Source organism: Bufo bufo, chromosome 9 (assembly GCF_905171765.1).
Source record: "Bufo bufo chromosome 9, aBufBuf1.1, whole genome shotgun sequence".
NCBI classification, from domain to species: Eukaryota; Metazoa; Chordata; class Amphibia; order Anura; family Bufonidae; genus Bufo; species Bufo bufo.
Genome location: NC_053397.1, coordinates 16,326,547 through 16,349,785, shown reverse-complemented (window position 1 = coordinate 16,349,785; position 23,239 = coordinate 16,326,547). Strand labels below are relative to the sequence as shown.

Genomic DNA, 23,239 nt, shown 5'->3' with positions numbered 1-23,239 from the left:
GCCATTCCCTCTTACAGGGGCGATCCAGTAAGGCCTCATGCACACGGCCGTTGTTTTGGTCCGCATCCGAGCCGCAGTTTTGGCAGCTTGGATGCGGCCCCATTCACTTCAATGGTGCCGCAAAAGATGCGGAAAGAACTCCGTGTGCTGTCCACATCCGTGGCTCTGTTCCGTGGTCCGCAAAAAAAATATAACCTGTCCTGTTCTTGTCCGCGTTTCGCGGACAAGAATAGGCAGTTATATTAATGGCTGTCCTTGCCGTTCCGCAAATTGCAGATCGCACACGGAAGCCATCCGTGTTTTGCAGATCCACAAAACACACAACGGTCAAGTGCATGAGGCCTAAATCAGTCATTATATAATATATATATATAGTTCTGCAACTTTGTTTCAGTCGTTCAACATTTTGGAAAATCTCTGCTTGCTGCTAGTGAATGGGAACTTGGAATTTAACAGACTGGACTCCAGGCTGATACCGTTACCTGCATTAATACATTGTAACAAGCTGGGAAGTAGATTTACACTAGACTGGATACAACTGTAGCAAAGTCTCAGCTGTGAGGAGTATTAAGTCTATGCAAGTTTTTGGCCTTGGACTATAGACACAGACGTTTCCATTCACAGGCAGCATGCAGAGATCTTGAAAAAGGAGCCTAATTGTTAATTTTACAGTGATTTTAAAGAGGTTTGGACAACGGTTATCTCCTATACACAGGATGAAGTATAAATGTTTATTTGGACGGGGTCTGTACGAGGATGTTCTCATTCACATCACGCAGAGATCTTGAAAAGAGACAACATGCAGAGATCTTGAAAAGAGACAGCATGCAGAGATCTTGGAAAAAAAGGAGCATAACTTTTTATTGTACAGAGATTAAAGGGGTTGACTCACCTCACATATTGTGGCATATCGTGAGGATAAGCCATCCATGTCAGAGAGGCACAGGTCCCACCTCTGGCCCCCGCTCCTACCTCCAGAACGGGGCCCCTAAAGTGATGGAGAGTGCGCTGCACATGCACAGCTATGGAACTGCTGGAAATAGCCAGTGCTCTGCTATCTTCATGGGGTGGAGGGCCCCCAACAGTTATAAGATCAGAGGTCCCGTGTTCCCCAGTGGAGCAGCGGCTTTGCATGTCGTCTGACGCTCCATTGAACTATGGGACTGCAGCAGATAACCAAGCGCTGTGTGCAATTATCTGCCCATAGACTTGCATGGCAGCAGACACGCCCGATTGCCGTTCCACTGAAATAGGGAAACACGGGACCTCCTTTCTGGTGACTGGCAGTGCTTCCTGCGGTCAGACCCCCAAGTTAGACATTTCTAACCTATCATTTGTATAGTATCGCTGTTGTAAGTACCTGGAGTACCCTTTATACCTTTTATATGTAAAATAGCCCACATGATAGCATCAAAATTCTCTGGAGGACATTCACATTGTAACTGGGGCATCTACAGGATAAAGTGGCCCTCGGTGGTGACATTAGTCACTGGCAGAACTGATCGCCTGGATCACTGGGTCTATAAGGGTCCATTCACGCGTCCGTATGCGTTTTGCGGATCCGCAAAACACGGACACAGGCAATGTGCGTTCCGTATTTTGCGGACAGCACATCGCCGGCACTCTCCTAGAAAATGCCTTTTCTTGTCTGCAATTCGCGGACAAGAATTGGGCATGTTCTATATTTTTGCAGAATGGAAGTGCGGGTCCGCAAATGCAGATGCGGACAGCACATTCCGGCCCCATTGAAAATGAATGGGTTCGCACCTGTTCCGCAAAATTGATCACTATATAGACTACAATAGAGCGGTTCTAAACAATCTTCTCGGGGTCCCCCCTGTCTCTGACGTCCCCTGGCACCCGTCCTGTACTTGCTGGATTACAGGAGCCTTGAAGCAGCAACACCAGAGGACTTAGGACCTGCGCCGCCCCCCATCTAAAGTCAGTGAGCGGTCATTAAAGTGTTAATCTGATCAGGTTTGGATATGTGAAGTGAATGGAACGTCACACATTCAGTCTATTCAGACCCTGGTGGTCTGTCTCATGCCCTGGTGTCTCATCAGTCTCTGCGTCCCCCATCCCCCAGCCCGTCCTGAGCTGTCACATTGGGAGGTAATGACGAGAAGCAGCTCCCTGCAGTTAAGATCTCTGCATCCAGACAGCAAGGAAAGCAAATCGCCCCTTTTCCCTCTGCCAAAAACCTCTCTGACTCGATAGGGTTTCTGCATTTACGTAACTAATGAAAAGGTCGGCAACTTTATAATGTTCTTTACGTTTCTTCTGCTTGTTGTCAGGGAATAGGAGCGATCACGACTCTTATTCGGTGGGTGAAAACCTCTGCAGACCGAAAGATTCTCACAGCTGGAGGTTTGCTCCAGTTGTATCCGATGTAGACAATGCTTTGTGAGCTGCTCACATTTCTCTCTTCTGTGCTGATAGTCTGTTACAGTGTATCAGTCTGGGGTCCAGGCTGTTCAGCTCCCTGAGGATTGTCTAGACTGGATACAATTGTAACAGATGTGTATCAGGTTTGTTTGGGTTTCCAGCCTTTGATTGTAAACAAGAAAGTTGTTAACACTTTTTGGGCAATGTTTTGAGATAATAATAAGTCCTCTTATTATTAGGACCCTTTAAAATATACCTTTTTATTCTTTATCCTTAAATTATATGCCCCATGTTGGTGGCTGATAACATACAGAAGTGCAGACCTAAGGCCGGCTACTTAATACTACACATATAGCACCACATTTGTGACATATATACACAATACACAGATGGATAGAGGGGAGGTCATCGGCTAGTAACCTTCTATGCGGGGAGTCTTTCCCTAATGCAGTCCTCCTCTAGCCTTTGCCCAGGGACCACCCCTGATGGTGGGGTTTCCCTGTCTCCTCGTACCTTCCCTACTTTCCCTATATCACCCTAAGGCCTCATGCACACGACCGTTCTTGTGTTCCGTTCCGCAAAATGGGGTTCCGTTAATCCGTGATCCGTTTCCGTTTTTGTTTCCGTGTGTCTTCCTTTATTTTTGGAGGATCACCAGACATGAAGGAAAGTAAAAAAAAGTCTAAGTCAAGTTTGCCATGCAAATGATAGGAAAAAAAACGGATGCGGATGACAATCTGGTGTGCCTCCGCGTTTTTTTCACGGTCTCATTGACTTGAATGGGTCCGCGAACCGTTTTCCGTGAAAAAAATAGGACAGGTTATTTTTTTTGACGGACTGGAACCACGGATGACAAACGGTGCATTAGCCGAGTTTTCAACGGACCCATTGAAAGTCAATGGGTCCACAGAAAATCACGAAAAACGGAACAACGGACACGGAAGAAAACAACGGTCGTGTGCATGAGGCCTAAAGTGAACAGTGAAACAATTAACATATAGCAGTGATACTGCCGTAACAAAGATGGATGTTGCCCATAAATCAGGTAACAATACAGTACCCCACAACACAATACCTCAACGCGTTTCGCCCACTCAAGGGCTCCTCAGGGGGGTCTAGGTTCAAATGATACATTCAGAAAATAGCACTTAGTACAGTGTCTACTTGGATATATTTACCATAAAGTACATTCTACTATTATACCAACTGTCGTCCTGAAAAGATGCTGCGGACGTCACAAATAATAAGATAGACCTTGTATGATGGGAACTGGAGGCATGATTAGCTCCTATTGGATAATGGAGATGCTGCTAGTCCATTCCAGCTCCTGTCATGACTGCCTCCTCCCAGGGACTTGATATGGCATATAAGGTCTGTCCTATTATTATTTGTGACGTCCGCAGCATCTTTTCAGGACGACAGTTGGTATAATAGTAGAATGTACCTTATGGTAAATATATCCATGTAGACGCTGTACTAAGTGCTATTTTCTGAATGTATCATTTGAACCTAGACCCCCTGAGGAGCCCTTGAGTGGGCGAAACGCGTTGGAGTATTGTGTTGTGGGGTACTGTATTGTTACCTGATTTATGGGCAACATCCATCTTTGTTACGGCAGTATCACTGCTATATGTTAATTGTTTCACTGTTTACTTTACTGTTAGGGGGATATAGGGAAAGTAGGGAAGGTACGAGGAGACAGGGAAACCCCACCATCAGGGGTGGTCCCTGGGCAAAGGCTAGAGGAGGACTGCATTAGGGAAAGACTCCCCGCATAGAAGGTTACTAGCCGATGACCTCCCCTCTATCCATCTGTGTATTGTGTATATATGTCACAAATGTGGTGCTATATGTGTAGTATTAAGTAGCCGGCCTTAGGTCTGCACTTCTGTATGTTATCAGCCACCAACATGGGGCATATAAATTAAGGATAAATAATAAAAAGGTACATTTTAAAGGGTCCAAGTTCGGATAGAGTGAATAAACAAGAAAGTTTCCATTCACTGACAGCAAGAAGAACGTTTGAAAATAATAAAACATTCATTGAAAGAAGTACATTTAGAAGAACCATTTATTGTAAAGTGATTCAACTTTATTGATATTAAATTGGGCCGCCGCTCCTTAAAGGGGTCCTCTGGGTTCTCAAAAACCTAGTTATAGTAGTTTGCCTCCTTCCCTCTTCTCATAGTATCCTACTTCCACGGATGAGATATACCCGGCCTGCCTACATTACTGTGGTTCTCATGGAAGTTTCTTCCTGCTTCGCTCGAACCCTCATAAAAACCATTATGGACGGCCATATTTATATTATGCTCTTCCCTGATACAGCAGACCGTACATTAGCGGTGGCACGCGCCATATAAACATGCCCGCCGCTCCTACATTTCATTTTTATTGCTGGGGGGGGGACGGGCGGCTAGATCAGACCCATCCACTGAATATACTGTGTGAGCCGTGGAAAACTGCGTCAGAGGCTTCCAGTTAGAGATATCACCGTCTCTGCGTGCGCCTTACCCCATTACCCACGTCCTCGCCACCTATAATCTGCAGTAGGAAGGACAGATGTATTCCGAATCCATCTCAGAACCATTCATTATCCGGACTTCCAAATATCTGTATCTATTCTGTGATTATTCCTTTAATCCAGCATACGATAAAACAGGAATTCTGATAATTTAGTTCCTGTTATAACAATATATAATGGGGGTCATTTTACTGGAGCAAAGAGAAGCAGGAAATGTCTCCGATTAAAAAAACACAGAAATATTAGATATATTGTTATCAGAATATCTAATGGGAACCTATCAAGTCCCACTGATCACTGATTAAATATAGAGATAGATAGATAGATAGATAGATATGAGATAGATAGATAGATAGATAGATAGATAGATATGAGATAGATATGAGATAGATAGATAATAGATACAGATGATAGATATAGAAGAAAGATAATAGATAGATATTAGATAGATAGATAGATAGATATTAGATAGATAGATATGGGATGGATAGATAATAGATAGATAGATAGATATGAGATAGATAGATAGATAGATTATTAGATAGATATTTGATTTTTTTTATTTTATTATTATTTTATTTATCTTCTTTACAGGTTTTAACCCATTCTCGTCTGGGGAATGGAAGGTGGATGACACCTGAGAATATTCGGGAAATGTATACGGCGGTGAAAGCAGACCCAGATGGAAATGGTGAGCAGCAGGAGACGCGCTGTCTGCGCTGGAGATGTTAAACATGCCGCTCGGTGTCAGTATGCTGCGTGCTTGCTCTCCAGAAACGGAGCCCTGTGTTTATATGACGGCACTACCCCTGTTGTGTCTTAATGGATATCGTCTGTCCTGTGCCTGGAAAGGGATTGGGATATAATTTCTACAATGTAGTGCCTACTAAAATATTTACTAATGGGTCCTAGCTTCTAGAACTGCGTTAACCACTTATTTCACTGTTTCCGTTCTTGACTTCTTACCTAAAGCCTATGAACATCTTGGTGAGCATTGTTTTTTATTATTGCATTCTACTCATTTGTGGCTAAAAATAATTGTTGCAATTGGCCTTTATTAAAGATTTCGAGCAGTTTTTGTGATACAGGGGTTAAATGTCAGTCTATTTGCAGTTACTTTCACTTGCACTTCTTATCTCTGATCTCCTGACCTCATAAACACTCATTTGAGCCATAGTCTTATCAGTTTGATAACAATTTAGCTATAATGAGTGTCTGAGGTCAGGAGATCAGAGAAGAGCTATACATGAGCCAAGACACAACAAAAAGTAACCGCAAATAGACTGAAATTTAAAGGGGTATTCCCATCACATACAATGGGGACATATTGCTAGGATATGCCCCCATTGTCTGACAGGTGCGGGACCCGCACCTACAACGAGAACGGAGCAGGGAGAGCTGTGGCTGGAGGACCCCGGATTTCCCAGGGTCTGTCCACTGCCAAGTGCTGCTCCCATAGAAGTGAATGGGAGTGCACCGCGCACGAGCAGCCCCTGCTCCCATTCATTTCTATGGGGCAGACGGAAATAGCCGAGCCAGCGCTCAGCTATTTTCTGCGGCCCCATAGAAATGAATGAAGGGCGGCTGCGCATGCGCAGTGCGCCCTCCGTTCATTTCCTGGCTCCGTTCTCATTGTAGGTGCGGGTCCCAGAGGTGGGATTCACACCTATCAGACAATGGGGGCATATCCTAGCGATATGCCCCCATTGTCTGAGATGGCAAAACCCCTTTAACCCCTGTATCAAAAACTGCAGAATTTTTTTATTTTTTTTGGTCAAATATGTTTTTATTATTGATTTCAGACAATACAACATTTTAGCGTATCATATGTCAGAATTTTTTTTTTTAATAAAGACCCATTGCAAAAATGATTTTTAGCCCAAAATGCAATCATAAAAAAAAATTGCCCCAAAGGTTTCAATAGCCTTTAAAGGGGCTGTCCACCTGGATTACATTTATATATGGCTCTGAGTGGGTTAAATAAAAGAGACATTATAATGGGGGACTCTGTTCTCTTAATAGGTTGGGGCCCCCAACTACCGGACATTTATGGCATCTCATAGGGACCTCATCCCCAATCTTACTATGTGCATATCCCAACCCTGACCCATCTCTTCAGCCTATGAATAACCACTGATGTCTTCCCTTTCTAAATATTCAACCATCACGCCCATCCTTGAAGGGGTTCTCCACTTTGGACAGTCTCTGCTTGTTAGAAGGGTCCCCTGACAATGAGATGATCACAGAGTGTCCCTCTACTGGGATCCCCAGTGATCAGGGGTAATCTGGGGCAGTGTTCCCTCTAAGCTGTGCGGGTGCGCGGCCGCTCAGCGCTCACCCTGCTGGCAAAATGCCCACATTTACTTATCCTACGTTCTACACGACGTTCGGTGTGTGGCTCAGCGGGGCGCCGCCTACCCCATATGGCCGCGCTACCGCTGCCGCCTCCTCCTTTTTCCGACCGGAAGAGGAGGACTGAGCACACAGCAGTGGGGCGAGGTAACATGAAGGCGGCGGCAGCGCCATCTTAGAGGCTAGAGTGAGTCTTTAATGAGTGTGGTGTTTTTCTTCTCCCTTCAGCTCAGGGTAAATGTATGAGGAGAGGAAGTGTCAGCAATAAGAGTCAGAATGCGCTCGGCAGCTCTACACCGGCTGCTAGAATGATGGCCCCCTCATTGTATATACTGATATGGGCTATGATGGTATAACCTGGGCGTCTCCTCTCCTATACATAATTTTTTATGTATAGCTGGTATAAGTTATACATCTTGCAGTTATATGGATCATGATGCTGGTATAACCTAGGTATTTGCCTGTATTACACAGGAGACGCCCACTTGCCCAGGTTATACCAGCATGCTCCATATCTCTATATACAAGAAGATGTATAACTTATACCAGCTGTACATATATAATTATATACAGGAGATACCCAGGTTATACCAGCATGGTCCATAGCACCATATACAAGAAGATGTATAACTTATACCGGCTGTACATATATAATTATATACAGGAGATGCCCAGGTTATACCAGCATGGTCCATAGCACCATATACAAGAAGATGTATAACTTATACCAGCTGTACATATATAATTATATACAGGAGATGCCCAGGTTATACCAGCATGGTCCATAGCACCATATACAAGAAGATGTATAACTTATACCAGCTGTACATATATAATTATATACAGGAGATACCCAGGTTATACCAGCATGGTCCATAGCACCATATACAAGAAGATGTATAACTTATACCGGCTGTACATATATAATTATATACAGGAGATACCCAGGTTATACCAGCATGGTCCATAGCACCATATACAAGAAGATGTATAACTTATACCGGCTGTACATATATAATTATATACAGGAGATGCCCAGGTTATAACAGCATACTCCTTATCACTATATACAAGAAGATGTATAACTTATACCAGCTGTACATATATAATTATATACAGGAGATGCCCAGGTTATACCAGCATGGTCCATATCACTATATACAAGAAGATGTATAACTTATACCAGCTGTACATATATAATTATATACAGGAGATACCCAGGTTATACCAGCATGATCCATATCACTATATACAAGAAGATGTATAACGTATACCAGCTGTACATATATAATTATATACGATTATCTCTAATTTGATTGTCCTATCGCCCACCTTTGACTAAGCATTGCCCGTCTCTAAGCCGACCCCTCTCAGCAGCTGCCAAGGCTTAGAGGGAACACTGATCTGGGGGGAAACCTGCCCGTGCCTCCGCAGTGCATGCACTACATTTATTTTGCGGTGCAGGCGGACTACGGACCCGTTCAAGTTTAATGGGTGTGGATCCGTCTGCGGAATCCGCACAGACGGTGCACTTGCATTGGGGACCACTAATCGCAGTCCCCAATGCACGGAGCGGCCGATCAGCGGCCGTCTGCAGGAGCCCTTCTACTGAGGAGTAATAATAAGAGCACTGTCTGCAGTTCTTCAGAAATAATTTTCAGCCCTGGAGGGATATGAAGATTTCTCCCCAGGGATTGAGCAGCTCCAGACATCATTATGTTACTTTAGGAATGTCTAAGACGTTGCACAGTTTTAGGATTTCCTGGTGACCGCTCCTTTTCTTCATAGGGGTCCTTAGTCTGGAGGAGTTCAAGAAACTAAACCTCAGGGACTTCCACAAATACCTGGGCAACCGAGAGATCACCATGAACGACTTGGTGAGGAACAGTCAGCACACCTGGCTGTACCAAGGAGAGGGTGCCCACCAGGTGCTGAGATCCATACGTCAGAGGTAGGTATCTATATTATATAGTATTGGAAACCATAACCCCCATCTTCCTCTCGCCCCATTATTCGGCCAGTTCTTCACCCATTGGGGTGGAGAGGAGATGAGTGGTATCAGCATCTATATAGCAGGACAGCTTAGAACGGAAGGCTTCAATGCCGAGGTGAGGTGATCAGTGGATTAAAGGGCAGGTATATGGATGGTGGCCAGTGAAAGGGGTCCGTGAGTGCATGCCGCCATAAAGCGCCAGTCAGGGCACCAGCAGAAAGAAAAATGGATTCATCCTATTTCAAAGGGCTGCAGAGTAATGTGTCCTGGGACCACTGACGGGTCTGCCGAGGGTTCATGGAACCACATATGGGGCAATATATCATCAAGCCCTGTAATTGGTCTTCCTGGTATCCAGCTGTCACGCTCCAGCGCTGCCTCCTGCTTTCTGGATCCAGAAGAATCCAGTAGTAGATGATGTAAAGTACGGAGAAGATCTGCCTATTACGGCTGGGGCACCCATAGCACCCCGTGCACCCACGTATGTCATCGGAGGTGTCTGCGTAAAAATTCTGTCCTGTTTCATGGGATGCTGCGGAACATCTTCATAATGCAATGCTATATGGTGGAACCATATGGCGACACACAGAATACATACAACTCAGCACTAAGGGGCCCTGGGAAATGCAGGTGCCCACAGACATTAGATTAAGGTCAAATTAACCCCTCGTCTCCCCCAATTTTTGCCACCACCAGCCGACTATCTGATGGGGGAAGTGGGTTGTTGAATTATCCATGTTCTCGGGGAAACAAGCCCTTCCCCTGGCGCTATTTGTGCCCAGCGGGCATGTGTATGGGGGGAGGTTGGGAGGGGAGACCTAGGAAATTGAAGAAAATTTAGTACAAACTTGCACAGACTTGGGCGGCACCAGGAGGATTAGCCGATAGGTCATCAATATTTGACTCCCAAAACCCCCTATGATCAGCTGTTTGAAGGAGCAATGTGGCCTCATCATAGTATACCAAGCGCAGCGCTGTGCAGTGTATAGTGGCCGTGTTTGGTATTGCAGCCCATTCACTTAAAAGGTCATGTGACTGATGGCCATGACGTCACAGGCCTCTGAGGAGGTCACAGTGCCCCTTCCAACAGCGGGGGGTCATACCCCCAACCATCAGGTATTGATGACCTATACCTAAGACAGGGGATCCATATTAAAGTCCCCATGAGAACTGTCTTCCGTGTTTTCGCCAGTCCCCTCCTTCTGCGATCAGGTCTTGGCCCCCTCACCCTGGAGCTCTTGTCACTGTATATTTGAGGCCAGAACAGTGATTGCAGATCTTGTGAAAACTCTTATCTGTATAATCCACTCCCAGAGTTTATTTGCTGAGCCTAATGTAGTGTTAATTGAGGGACGCAGAGGAAATGAGAATCCAGCCCCATCGGTAATTATTAGCAAACAGCTCGGAGATCAGCAAACACCCGCCGCCCCCGCGTTTACTTTCGTTAAGTCTTTCCTAATGAATCCCATGCATCACTTGATTGGTTGGAGCCCGTTCACACGCAGCGTAAAGACCGTGGTAATAAGGGCTGACAGTGTGCCACAAAGCAAAACGCTGCAAAGGGAGCCATTTCAGCAAACTTAAAAAATGCTTGTAAAAATACAAACCTGGCACGTTCCCACATGGCGGATACACTGCGGATTAGATGGCGGGCAGAAGATTCCCCAGCGCCTGTGTTGCGGATCCATAACATGTTAATTTATGCTGCGGATTTCGCGCTTTGCAACATCTAAAAAAGATCTTCACCCGATCCGTGGAAAAAATCGTAACACGTAACCCTTGCTGCAGATTCGCCACGTGTGTTCAGACCCTGAATTGACATGCAGCGTATTTAAAGGAGCACCTGTCAGCAGAATCAACACTATTGTATCAGACCTACAGCCTGGCAGGGACGATCCTGCTGATTAGGCCTCATGCACACGACCGTGGTTTGGGTCCGCATTTTTTTGTGGGTGGGATGCGGACCCATTCACTTAGATGTGTCCAGATCCATATCTCCGTTCCACGGCCCTGAAAAAAAAAATTGGATATGTCCTATTCCTGTCCGTATCACGGACAAGGATAGGACTGCTCTGTTGAGGGCCGGACATTCCGTTCCGCACACGACCGGCATCCGTGTTTTGTGGATTCGCAATTTGCGGACCGCAAAACGGACACGGTTGTGTGCAAGAGGCCTAAATATGATACCTGGCGTTCCCGAGAAGAAAAAAAAAGTATTATTTATGCAAATCAGGACTTCTAGGCCCCGCCCCTCAGTGCACCTCATCATCCCATCTGTTTCTGGGAAAGAAAAAAAATAATCCCAGACAATCCCTTTAAGGACGGATGCACACAAACATATTACAGCTCCACAAGGTTTCACTTATAGAGTCTATGGGACTGCACCGCCATATGGGGGAAAAAAATGTGGCATGTCGTGCCGTGTAAGTTTCATTTCAGAGCTGTTCATCCTAATCTTCCTGGCTCATAAACGAGAGAAAACCACACTGAAAACAGAACCTTACAATGTTTTACAGTGACAACCGCCATGGGCGCTGTGAAGGCTCCTGGTAGCGGTTGTCAGCCAGAAATGACTTCTTTGCTGGATAGTATAGAACAGGGACGTCAAACACTACATGCTGGGAGTTGTAGTTTTGCAACAGCTGGCGGGGGGGGGGGGGGGGGGGGGGGGGCGGCAGGTCTGACATCCCAGAAGAAGGATTTACGACCTTTGGTATATTCATGTTCTAGAGTCATCCGGTTAACCCATCTGCCCCCAGACGTGGTGGAGAACAGCGAGCCCCTGCAGGTGGTGAGGTACGACACCGGCGGCCATTACCATGCCCACATGGACAGCGGGCCAGTGTTTCCCGAGACGGCGTGTGCCCATACCAAGCTGACAACCAATGAAAGTGCCGCATTTGAAACCTCCTGTCGGTAAGACAGCCCCTGCCCCCGCCATCACTGCCATTCATTATACGTAGCTGTAGATGGCGGCACACATTGAAGTCTGTGCATATAGCGTAGTTGTATTTACAGGATTGTCACTCCCAGGCTTCCGTAGATCAGGCTCTGAACTGACTATAGAGTACGAGCCACAGAGAGGGCAGGCGAGCAGGGACGGTGCAGTACTGTGAAGCCTGGGGGACCCGGGGGCTAAATGATAGACAGACAGACATGAGACAGACATCAGACAGACAAATATAAGATAGATACAGAGAGAGAGGGATGGATAGATAGTGTTGTCTGTATTATGTATGTATAGCCCTTTTCATATGTACAGCGCTATGGAATGAATAGTGCTTTAATAATAAATAATAATAATAGATAGATGTAGACTCATTTCTCCTCTGTCTCACATCTTTCTGGTGTCTGTGGAATGCAGAGATGGTGTAATGCCGCCCTCTGCTGGATGTCTAGACATATTACATGCTGGGTCTGCGTTGACAAGTGACTTGTCTGCAAAGGTGCTGTGCACCAGGGGTGTAGATGTACGGGAAGCAGCTGCTTTGGGGCCCAAACTCAGCATCTGAAAGATTTTATTCTCAGGGCCCCCTCAACAGTATTATACCATGACAGTATATACAGTGTATATATATATATATATATATATATATATATACATACATACATACATATAGGAAACAGATGGAGCGGCTGCCGGGCCTGGTCTGAGAGAGCGATTTATGTGACTAGCCACAGGAGTGGGAGTTGCATGGGAGGAGGGGGTTTGCAAAAAAGTTTCTAGTGGGGGCCCCGTTCAAAAATTTACTGTGGGGCCCAGTCATTTCTAGTTACTCCACTGCTGTGCACTTTTTTTCTCAGGTATGTGACGGTTCTTTTCTATTTAAACAATGTCACCGGGGGTGGCGAGACGACATTTCCAATCGCAGATAACAGGACCTATGAAGAGATGGTGAGTCGTCTATCACTATGCGCAGAACACTTGCCGCAACGTTTGATCATCCTTATAACAGCTTTAATATATATACAGTATATCTATATATACACACCCTATAATTGTTGGTGCCCCTAGAGACATGATGTGGACCCAGGCTCGGACTGGCCCACAGGAGTACAGGGGAATCCCCCGGTGGGCCCCTGAGCAAGGTGGGGCCCTAGTCTCCCACCCCCTGCACAAGTGGCACATAACACATTAGATTTACTGTGCTACATACATATATTCAATGTACAGCACCTCAACCAGCTTATGTTCATATAAAAAACTTGTTAAATTATTTATTATATTCGAATGCATGGTACGGTGGGCCCCCAAAATACATTTTACTGGTGGGCCCTAGGTACCCCAGTCCGACACTGTGTGGACCCCTTAGTATACACGTACCACAGGGTAAGACTGTGACCATGGTGGTTAGGGGACTCCCTAGCAGGAAGTAACAGATAGTAATAGAATGCATGGATAGGAGTCTACATGTCGTGTCCCTTTTAATTTCAGCCCATCCAACTCTCCCTCTTAGGCCTCATGCACACGACAGTATTTTTTCACGGTCCGCAAAACGGGGTTCCGTTGTTCCGTGATCCGTGTCCGTTTTTTTTTCCTGTGTTTCTTCCTTGATTTTTGGAGGATCACCAGACAAGAAAAGTGAAAAAAAAATCTAAGTCAAGTTTGCATTGAAAATGATAGGATCACGGACGCGAATGACAATCTTGTGTGCCTCCGTGTTTTTTCACGGACCCATTGAATGGGTCCGCGAACCGTTGTCCGTCAAAAAAATAGGACAGGTCCTATTTTTTTGACGGACTGGAAACACGGATCACGGACGCGGAAGACAAACGGTGCATTTTCCGAGTTTTCCACGGACCCATTGAAAGTCAATGGGTCCGCAGAAAATCACGGAACAACGGACACGGATGCACACAACGGTCGTGTGCATGAGGCCATACCCGGTACATGCAGAGGTTACATCTTTTCCATCTGAGATTTGACATTTTGTGTCGCTTTTCTTACAGTCTTTAATCCAGAATGACGTTGATCTGAGAGACACGCGGAAACATTGTGACAAGGGGAACTTGAGAATTAAGCCTCGGCAAGGAACAGCTGTCTTCTGGTACAATTACCTGTCTGATGGCAAAGGTGCGCACAGTATTGCCTTAAAGGGATTGTCTACTTTAAATAGTATATTATTATACTGGGGGAGCTCTTTTTTGTTATACCGAGCTCCAAATCCTCTACATTCTACCTGCGCCACTAGGGGGAGCTCACTGCATACTGAGTTATTATGGAGTTCAATGTATAATCAGTATGCAGTGAGCGCCCTCTAGCGGTGGCTTCAGGTAGAGAAAATGTCATCATCTAAATATATGTCATTGCAGGGAATTCGGGGCTCTGTATCAGAAAAACGGAGCTCCGCCCGCCATAAAGAAGAGCATTTAACTAAAAATGACACGATAAGAAAACTTGGACATTTACAGATTTTTTTCAAATTTAAAGGGATTGTCCAGCCCAATATCAATTTTTAAATCCTCACCCTGCGTGACCTGTCGAGCGAAGCGTACCTGATCTCTGACGCTTGGTTCCGGCTCCTAGAGTCCATTCTTCTCTGGACATCCAGCGCCACAAGTAAACATCCAGTATGGACGGGGTCACATGCCGTTTGAGGAACACATCACCGATGCTGCCAGTCATTGGCTGCAGTGGTGCACGTGACCCTGTCCAGGTCAGATGTTTACTTGCAGCAGTGGAAGTCCAGAGAAGATAGCCTGGGACCCAATGATCTGGAACTAAGTGTCAAGTAACAGGTATGCTACATCCGACAGGTACCGCAGGGTGGTGTGGGGGGTCTAGCAAATTGATATGGGGCTGGACAACCCCCTTAAAGAAATACCACAGGCAGAGCTAAAACACTGTTTTATGCTTAGTGCAGAGCCTGAGGGGGTGGGCGTGGCATAGGGAAGCTCTCTTTGGGGTTCTTTGTCATGCTCCTCCCCATTGTCGTCTATGGAATGTTTCTTTAACAATGACCTCTTGAGCGTCATCTTTCCCTTTCCTTCTTTAGGCTGGGTGGGGGATTTGGATGAGTTTGCGCTCCACGGCGGCTGCCTCGTGACACAGGGAACCAAATGGATTGCCAACAACTGGATTAACGTGGATCCCAACAAGAGTCGGCAGCTGTGGTTCCAGCAGGAGATGGCCCGATACGCCAAAGAGGACCAAGAAGGCCAGAAGGAGTGGACAGTAGATAAGTCATACACGGACATCCATATGGACTTATAACAGGAGGACAGCATGGCTGGAGGTAGACGTGGGTGCCGAGCACGGCCATCGCTTACCCCGTCATTTACATGCCCTGTTCTTCTTGTTCCACTTCCCGCGAGGATTCGGTAGGGCTGTTATCCAGGCTCAGTGCCACAGGGAGGCGCCGGTGAGAAGGGTCTGCATGGCTGTATACAGGGGGTACAGTAGAGAGGGGCCCTGTGTGGTCAGGGGAGCGACAATGAAGTCACACTGAGCTAGATTCACTGGCTTCGCGTTACGAGTCTGGGTCCATGTGCCCAGGTTCCGTTATTTTTTTGTTTGTTTGTTTTTTTGCAGCATTTTCAATATCGCTTGTCCATAGACCCTTAACCACCATCAAAAATGACCATTCATATCGCCCGTGAGTGTGGACAACCGATGGAGAACCTCCACCAGGAGTATCTAAAATTACCATTTTGTCTGTTCAATGGAGTTGCCGGCTGCCTTGTAGAAGCATGTCCCTATGACAACACTTCCAGTTCTGTGCTCTAGTGGGCCAGCATTATTATAAGGGATAGAAATCATGATCCCCATCAGTGTCCACATCGGATATCGGTAAGAACACTAACTGTCGAAAGATCAGGGTCCAGGGTTTAAGATATCTGCAGGCTTCTACAAGACACTCTGGATCTTCAGGATTTAATATCCTGGACCCCAGGAAGTTTTAAAATATAAGCAAAGGGGCTTTTATGTCCACCGTTGTCCGGTTCAGACCCAACATTCTGCACTGATTAATCTTTGACTATATCTTTAAAGTGGACAAATCCCCCACATGGACATAGAGGTGGCAGATACAATTCTGTATGCCTGCAGTCACCACTAGGGGGAGCTCACCGTTTTATTGTTAAGTTCAATGTATATATTATACGTTGTGAGTGCCCTCAACTGGTGGTTGCAGGGAGAAAGAATTTTATTATTTTAAGGCTATGCAAATGTTTGGTGTGGGAAAAAATGATTTCCGGTGTGTTTATAGTTTAATACTGATGATGCTTAGGATAGGTCATCAGTATATGAGGGGTCCAACTCCCAGCACTCCCCACTGAACTACTGTTTGAAGAGACCACGGTGCTCCAGTATATGCGTCGGTCGCCTCGCGGCTTACCAAGCACAGCGCTGTCCATTGGATAGTGGCCGTGCTTGGTACTGCAGCTCAGCCCCCTTCACTTGAATGGGATTGAGCTCCGCCTAGGCCATTTGACCGATGAATGTGACGTCACTGTCCCAGGAAGAGGGACTTGGGGAGTGCCACTGTCTCTTCAAATAGCTGATTGGCAGGGGTGCCGTTAGACCCCCCACCGATCACATACTAATGACCTATCCTGAGAATAGGTCATCAGTGTTAAACACTCAGTCTGTAATCATTGTCAGTTTTCAGTTCGCTGATATTTAGTTTGAAACCTGCTTCTAGTTTCAGACATGTGGATATGTCCCTACCAGTAATACATTCTGGATCTGTGCAACCAGAATGCTGCTGTCTTCACTAGCTCTCATGTGTGAAGGATCTCCTCAGCCACCGATGCTGAGGAGTGTGTGATTTTCCCTTCTGTTGTAGAGTCAACCATGGATGCTCTGCTTTTTATCTACACTTGTACACAGACTATGTGCTTCTCCTCCTCCTGCAAGTTGCCATGTGTGTGTCCTTCCCTCCCTATCTACAACCTATGTGATCTGTCCTCTTGGATGCTTTCTGCCCCCCTCCTCTCCACACTCTGATCTGCCTTATACACCCTCTTCCCCCTCCCTGCTGCTGCTATCTCCAACACTGAGAGAAGGGAATGGGAGAGCAGAAATCAGAATTGATTTATGTCGGATTCAGCCGCCGCCGCAGCAGCCGCAGCCGCTAGGTGAAGGACTCGCACACACTGTGCAGAAGAAAAAAATGGTAGGAAATTTGAGTTTCGTTTTAAGGCTTTAACTCTATGTCTATGCAGGGGATATTGAGCTCTTAAGAAGTGAGCGTTCTTATCTATCATACCTGCGCATGTGTCCAAGCGCTTTATCATCAGACGGGTGGGGTCACTTTTTTTTTTTTTACATTATTTGTACCAAAAGAACGACAGTCGATTTATTTAATGAAAATCAGGGTATTCTATTAAAGGGGTATTCCCATCTCAGACATTAATGGCATATCCATGGGGCCCTGCCGTACAGCCTCGTGAATGGAGAAGTGGTCGCGCATGCGCAGCTCTATCTGAGCTCTGTGCAAAGCCAAGCGTGCCTACTCTCTCTACATTCACAGTGGCTACAACACAGGGCCCTTGCCCGAGACAGATGTGGGTCCCAGAGGTGGGACTTATGCCTTTTTCGGATATTTATGGCATATCCCTTTAATTAAGAATGAATGTAGATGTGGAGTTTCAGTAGTCACTTGGGTTCCACTTTACTGGTGGAAGCGCTGAAACGGCATTAACCCTCTCAGAGAATCTTATTTATTTATTAAAAAGGTGTATATTTTGGAGATCTGTAGCTTTAAATAATCCAGAATCCTGCGAGGATGAGCTTTACATATCAAGAGCGAGAGGATATCCTAAGCCTGTGACGGCTAACCTCCGGCACTCCAGCTGTGGTAAAACTAGGACTCCCAAGATGCACACTTGCTTGGCTGTGGCATGCTGGGAGTTGTAGTTTCACCACAGCTGGAGTGCCGGAGGTTAGCCATAGCCCTTCCGGGAAGTCCTTCAGGTCAAATATGGTCTCCAGCTACGTGTCAAACGTGTGTCTGATATAACTGTGTGCGCTGCTGTTATCACAATGTCATCACATTCATTATATTTACCGATTTATCGTAATGTCATTTTTAGGTCCAACATTTTGTGCTGATTAATTTCTTAATATTTTTGTAGGAGTTGGAGATATTTTATCTGATACAGTTCCAAATCCTTTGTCAATGTATACACTGCGTGCAGAATTATTAGGCAAATGAGTATTTTGACCACATCATCCTCTTTATGCATGTTGTCTTACTCCAAGCTGTATAGGCTCGAAAGCCTACTACCAATTAAGCATATTAGGTGATGTGCATCTCTGTAATGAGAAGGGGTGTGGTCAGTGTTCCCTCTAAGCCTTCGCAGCTGCTGAGCGGGATCGGCTCAGAGCTGGGCACAGCGCCATCAAAGGTGGGCGATAGGAAAACCTAAGATAATTGTCACTTCAAAGAGCATACAAACCCCTGCACCATCCCGTACAATACAGTATAGTCCTCTGTGTTATCACTGGACATTGCTCTCCATATATAAACCATACAGGGAAAAAAAATCTTTGATCCAGAGAACTTACATAGAAAAACTAATAACCAAGAGGCTAAACAAAACCCAGTTTCTGACCCTTATGTTAAAACATAACTTTCATTTGATTGCTTTAATAAGGAAAAAAATAATTTAAAAAAGCTGCTGTTTCTCTAGATGACATTATGTTGATAGTAGTGGTAATAGTCTCAAGGGTCTATAAAAGCAACTATTTTTACAAACCATTGAAACTCTATTAACACTACTATCAACATAAGGTCATCTAGAGAAACCGTAGGTTTTTATTTATTTTTTCATCTCTTTAGGTGTTAAAACATAACTTTCATTAGATTGCTCTAACACCTAAAGGGGGGAAAAAAAAAAGAATTTTAAAAACCTGCTTTTCCTCTAGATGACCTTATGTTAATAGTAGTGTTAATAGAGTCTCAAAGGTCTGTAAAAATAGTGTAGCTGCTTTTATAGACCCTTGAGACTCTATTACCACTACCATAAACATAAGGCCATCTAGAGAAACAGCAGGTTTTTAAAATAGTTTTTTTCCTTTGGGTATTGTTATGGGGGACCTGTGGAGGACACACTGTTATGGGGGACCTGTGGAGGACACACTGTTATGGGGGACCTGTGGAGGACACACTGTTATGGGGGACATTATACAGGGGTAATATAACTGAGGGGTATCAGGTAAATTATACAGGGGGTAATATAACTAAGGGGTATCAGGGTACATTATACAGGGGTAATATAAGTTATATTACCTCTGTATAATGTCCCCTGATACCCCTTAGTTATATTACCCCTGTATAATAATGTCCCCTGATACCCCTTAGTTATATTACCCCTGTATAATAATGTCCCCTGATACCCCTTAGTTATATTACCCCTGTATAATAATGTACACTGATACCCCTTAGTTATATTACCCCTGTATAATAATGTCCCCTGATACCCCTTAGTTATATTACCCCTGTATAATAATGTACACTGATACCCCTTAGTTATATTACCCCTGTATAATAATGTACACTGATACCCCTTAGTTATATTACCCCGCCCTGTATAATTTAACCTGATACCCCTCAGTTATATAATATATCTGAGGGGTATCAGGGTACATTATACAGGGGTAATATAACTAAGGGGTATCTATCAGGGTACATTATACAGGGGTAATATAACTAAGGGGTATCTATCAGGGTACATTATACAGGGGTAATATAACTAAGGGGTATCTATCAGGGTACATTATACAGGGGTAATATAAGTGAGGAGGGCTATCAGGGACATAATACAGGGGTGAGGGGTAAGATAAGTTATATTACCCCTGTATAATGTCTGATAGTAGTCTAGCCCTCCTCAGTTATATTACCCCTCATGTACCCTGATACCCCTAGTTATATTACCCCCTGTATAATTTACCCTGATACCCCTCAGATATATTATATAACTGAGGGGTATCAGGGTAATACAGGGGACAACAGAGGATTCGTAGCACTGTGGGACAGGGGGGGTACATACTTCTTTTTTTATATGCCCTCACCTCACCAGCTAGCAGGCGGCCAGGCGCGCAGGGTACTCAGATCAGATGCGACGTGACGTCAACATAGCCTGCGCCGCACAGCACGCACTCCCTCTCTGCCTCCACCGGGTCCGGGACTCCGCCCCCCTATTTGAATACTAGCCACCGCCCACCGGCAGCCCACAGTCAGGTATTGTAAATGAACTGACCGTGCGGCGGGCGGTGTCAGCCTGCAAAACAGACAGGGGAATCAGCTGGGGGCCGGCACAGCTGAGTGAGCGGGCGTTATAAAATTGTGAGCGGGGCCACAATAATTGCTGCGCGGCCGCCCACCCGCGCAGCTTAGAGGGAACACTGGGTGTGGTCTAATGACATCAACACCCTATATCAGGTGTGCATAATTATTAGGCAACTTCCTTTCCTTTGGCAAAATGGGTCAAAAGAAGGACTTGACAGGCTCAGAAAAGTCAAAAATAGTAAGATATCTTGCAGAGGGATGCAGCACTCTTAAAATTGCAAAGCTTCTGAAGCGTGATCATCGAACAATCAAGCGTTTCATTCAAAATAGTCAACAGGGTCGCAAGAAGCGTGTGGAAAAACCAAGGCGCAAAATAACTGCCCATGAACTGAGAAAAGTCAAGCGTGCAGCTGCCAAGATGCCACTTGCCACCAGTTTGGCCATATTTCAGAGCTGCAACATCACTGGAGTGCCCAAAAGCACAAGGTGTGCAATACTCAGAGACATGGCCAAGGTAAGAAAGGCTGAAAGACGACCACCACTGAACAAGACACACAAGCTGAAACGTCAAGACTGGGCCAAGAAATATCTCAAGACTGATTTTTCTAAGGTTTTATGGACTGATGAAATGAGAGTGAGTCTTGATGGGCCAGATGGATGGGCCCGTGGCTGGATTGGTAAAGGGCAGAGAGCTCCAGTCCGACTCAGACGCCAGCAAGGTGGAGGTGGAGTACTGGTTTGGGCTGGTATCATCAAAGATGAGCTTGTGGGGCCTTTTCGGGTTGAGGATGGAGTCAAGCTCAACTCCCAGTCCTACTGCCAGTTTCTGGAAGACACCTTCTTCAAGCAGTGGTACAGGAAGAAGTCTGCATCCTTCAAGAAAAACATGATTTTCATGCAGGACAATGCTCCATCACACGCGTCCAAGTACTCCACAGCGTGGCTGGCAAGAAAGGGTATAAAAGAAGAAAATCTAATGACATGGCCTCCTTGTTCACCTGATCTGAACCCCATTGAGAACCTGTGGTCCATCATCAAATGTGAGATTTACAAGGAGGGAAAACAGTACACCTCTCTGAACAGTGTCTGGGAGGCTGTGGTTGCTGCTGCACGCAATGTTGATGGTGAACAGATCAAAACACTGACAGAATCCATGGATGGCAGGCTTTTGAGTGTCCTTGCAAAGAAAGGTGGCTATATTGGTCACTGTTTTGTTTTGTTTTTGAATGTCAGAAATGTATATTTGTGAATGTTCAGATGTTATATTGGTTTCACTGGTAAAAATAAATAATTGAAATGGGTATATATTTGTTTTTTGTTAAGTTGCCTAATAATTATGCACAGTAATAGTCACCTGCACACACAGATATCCCCCTAAAATAGCTAAAACTAAAAACAAACTAAAAACTACTTCCAAAAATATTCAGCTTTGATATTAATGAGTTTTTTGGGTTCATTGAGAACATGGTTGTTGTTCAATAATAAAATTAATCCTCAAAAATACAACTTGCCTAATAATTCTGCACTCCCTGTAGAGTTAAATTACAGTTACCTGCAGTCACCACTAGAGGGAGCTCACTGCACACAGTGTTGTTATTGAGTTCAATCTATGACCAGTGTGCAGTAAGCTCTTGGGCTCCCTCTAGTGGAGGCTGCAGACAGACAGAATCTTATCATTTAATTAAATGTCTCTGTAGGAGATTTGGAGCATTGCGTCAGAAAAATGACTATAAGAATATGTTAAGAAATGAATAAGCACATCACTTTAGACCTGCTCAAAAAATAAAAAAAAGAGGTTTAAGAGTGGAGATGTACGTCAAAGGGGTTTTTCCCCCAATTTCTTGTCTCACTCGAAGCATAATACAGAAGATACTTACCCTCATCAGGAATCTGCCCCCTCTGTGCAAAGCCTGCTTCCCATGATCATTTGAAGTCAGCTCTATCCAGTGAAGTGAGATATGATCACAGTATGTATTGTTTATCGTCTCTATGGTGCTGTATGCACGTCTACGCAGCACCATGCCATTATGGTTTGCATAGGATGCAGTCTCAGCTAGGATCGGGGGCAGAATTCCAAGTGTGGGGGAGATGTAGGGTAGAAAATAAAAATAAACTGATGGTATCAAAAAGCCCTTCAAGATGGCCATAGGCATTAGAGCACAGTCTGCTGACAACTAGACCTTCAGAAAGTCAGCTGACAACTCAAAAAACATATGAGACTCCAGCACAAGAAGAAACCATACTCAGTGTTATTCAGGTCTACTCTAGAGTTTACAGGTTTGTCATCATTGTAATGTTGTGTCTGTGTGGTGCTTGCTGCCTGAAACGCGTGGGATGGATTGCACTTCTTCACTGTTTACACACCTGGGATCAGGTCGGTTATTGTATGAACTATTCCACGTTATTTCTTTGCACGATTCACTTTACGTTGTCGTTTCCTCCGTTCATGATGTTGTTTGTTCCACCATTTCAATTATTGAAAAATAAACATTATTTATACCCAAGTGCGTCCTGTACCGTTCATTGTGCTCCGTGGACAATGAGATATACCGCAGCTGATGTATAGTAGATAGGAGCAGTATTATAGTAGGTATATTCTTGTACATAGGAGCAGTATTATAGTAGTTCTATTCTTGTACATAGGAGCAGTATTATAGTAGTTCTATTCTTGTACATAGGAGCAGTATTATAGTAGTTATATTCTTGTACATAGGAGGCAGTATTATAGTAGTTATATTCTTGTACATAGGA

The 23,239-nt window shown here is 45.0% G+C and overlaps 1 protein-coding gene across 1 annotated transcript in view; it reads left to right on the top strand.

The window, feature by feature from the left end:
- P4HTM (prolyl 4-hydroxylase, transmembrane) overlaps positions 1–16,455 on the top strand; it is a 40,824-nt gene extending 24,369 nt beyond the window's left edge. Inside the window, exons 4-9 of the mRNA XM_040406928.1 lie at positions 5,504–5,600; positions 9,050–9,212; positions 11,985–12,170; positions 13,059–13,149; positions 14,205–14,328; positions 15,251–16,455. Of these exons, the coding sequence (XP_040262862.1) occupies positions 5,504–5,600; positions 9,050–9,212; positions 11,985–12,170; positions 13,059–13,149; positions 14,205–14,328; positions 15,251–15,468 (879 nt within the window). The 3' untranslated portion in view covers positions 15,469–16,455. The remainder of the gene's footprint in view (positions 1–5,503; positions 5,601–9,049; positions 9,213–11,984; positions 12,171–13,058; positions 13,150–14,204; positions 14,329–15,250) is intronic.
- The last annotated feature ends 6,784 nt before the right edge of the window (positions 16,456–23,239 follow it).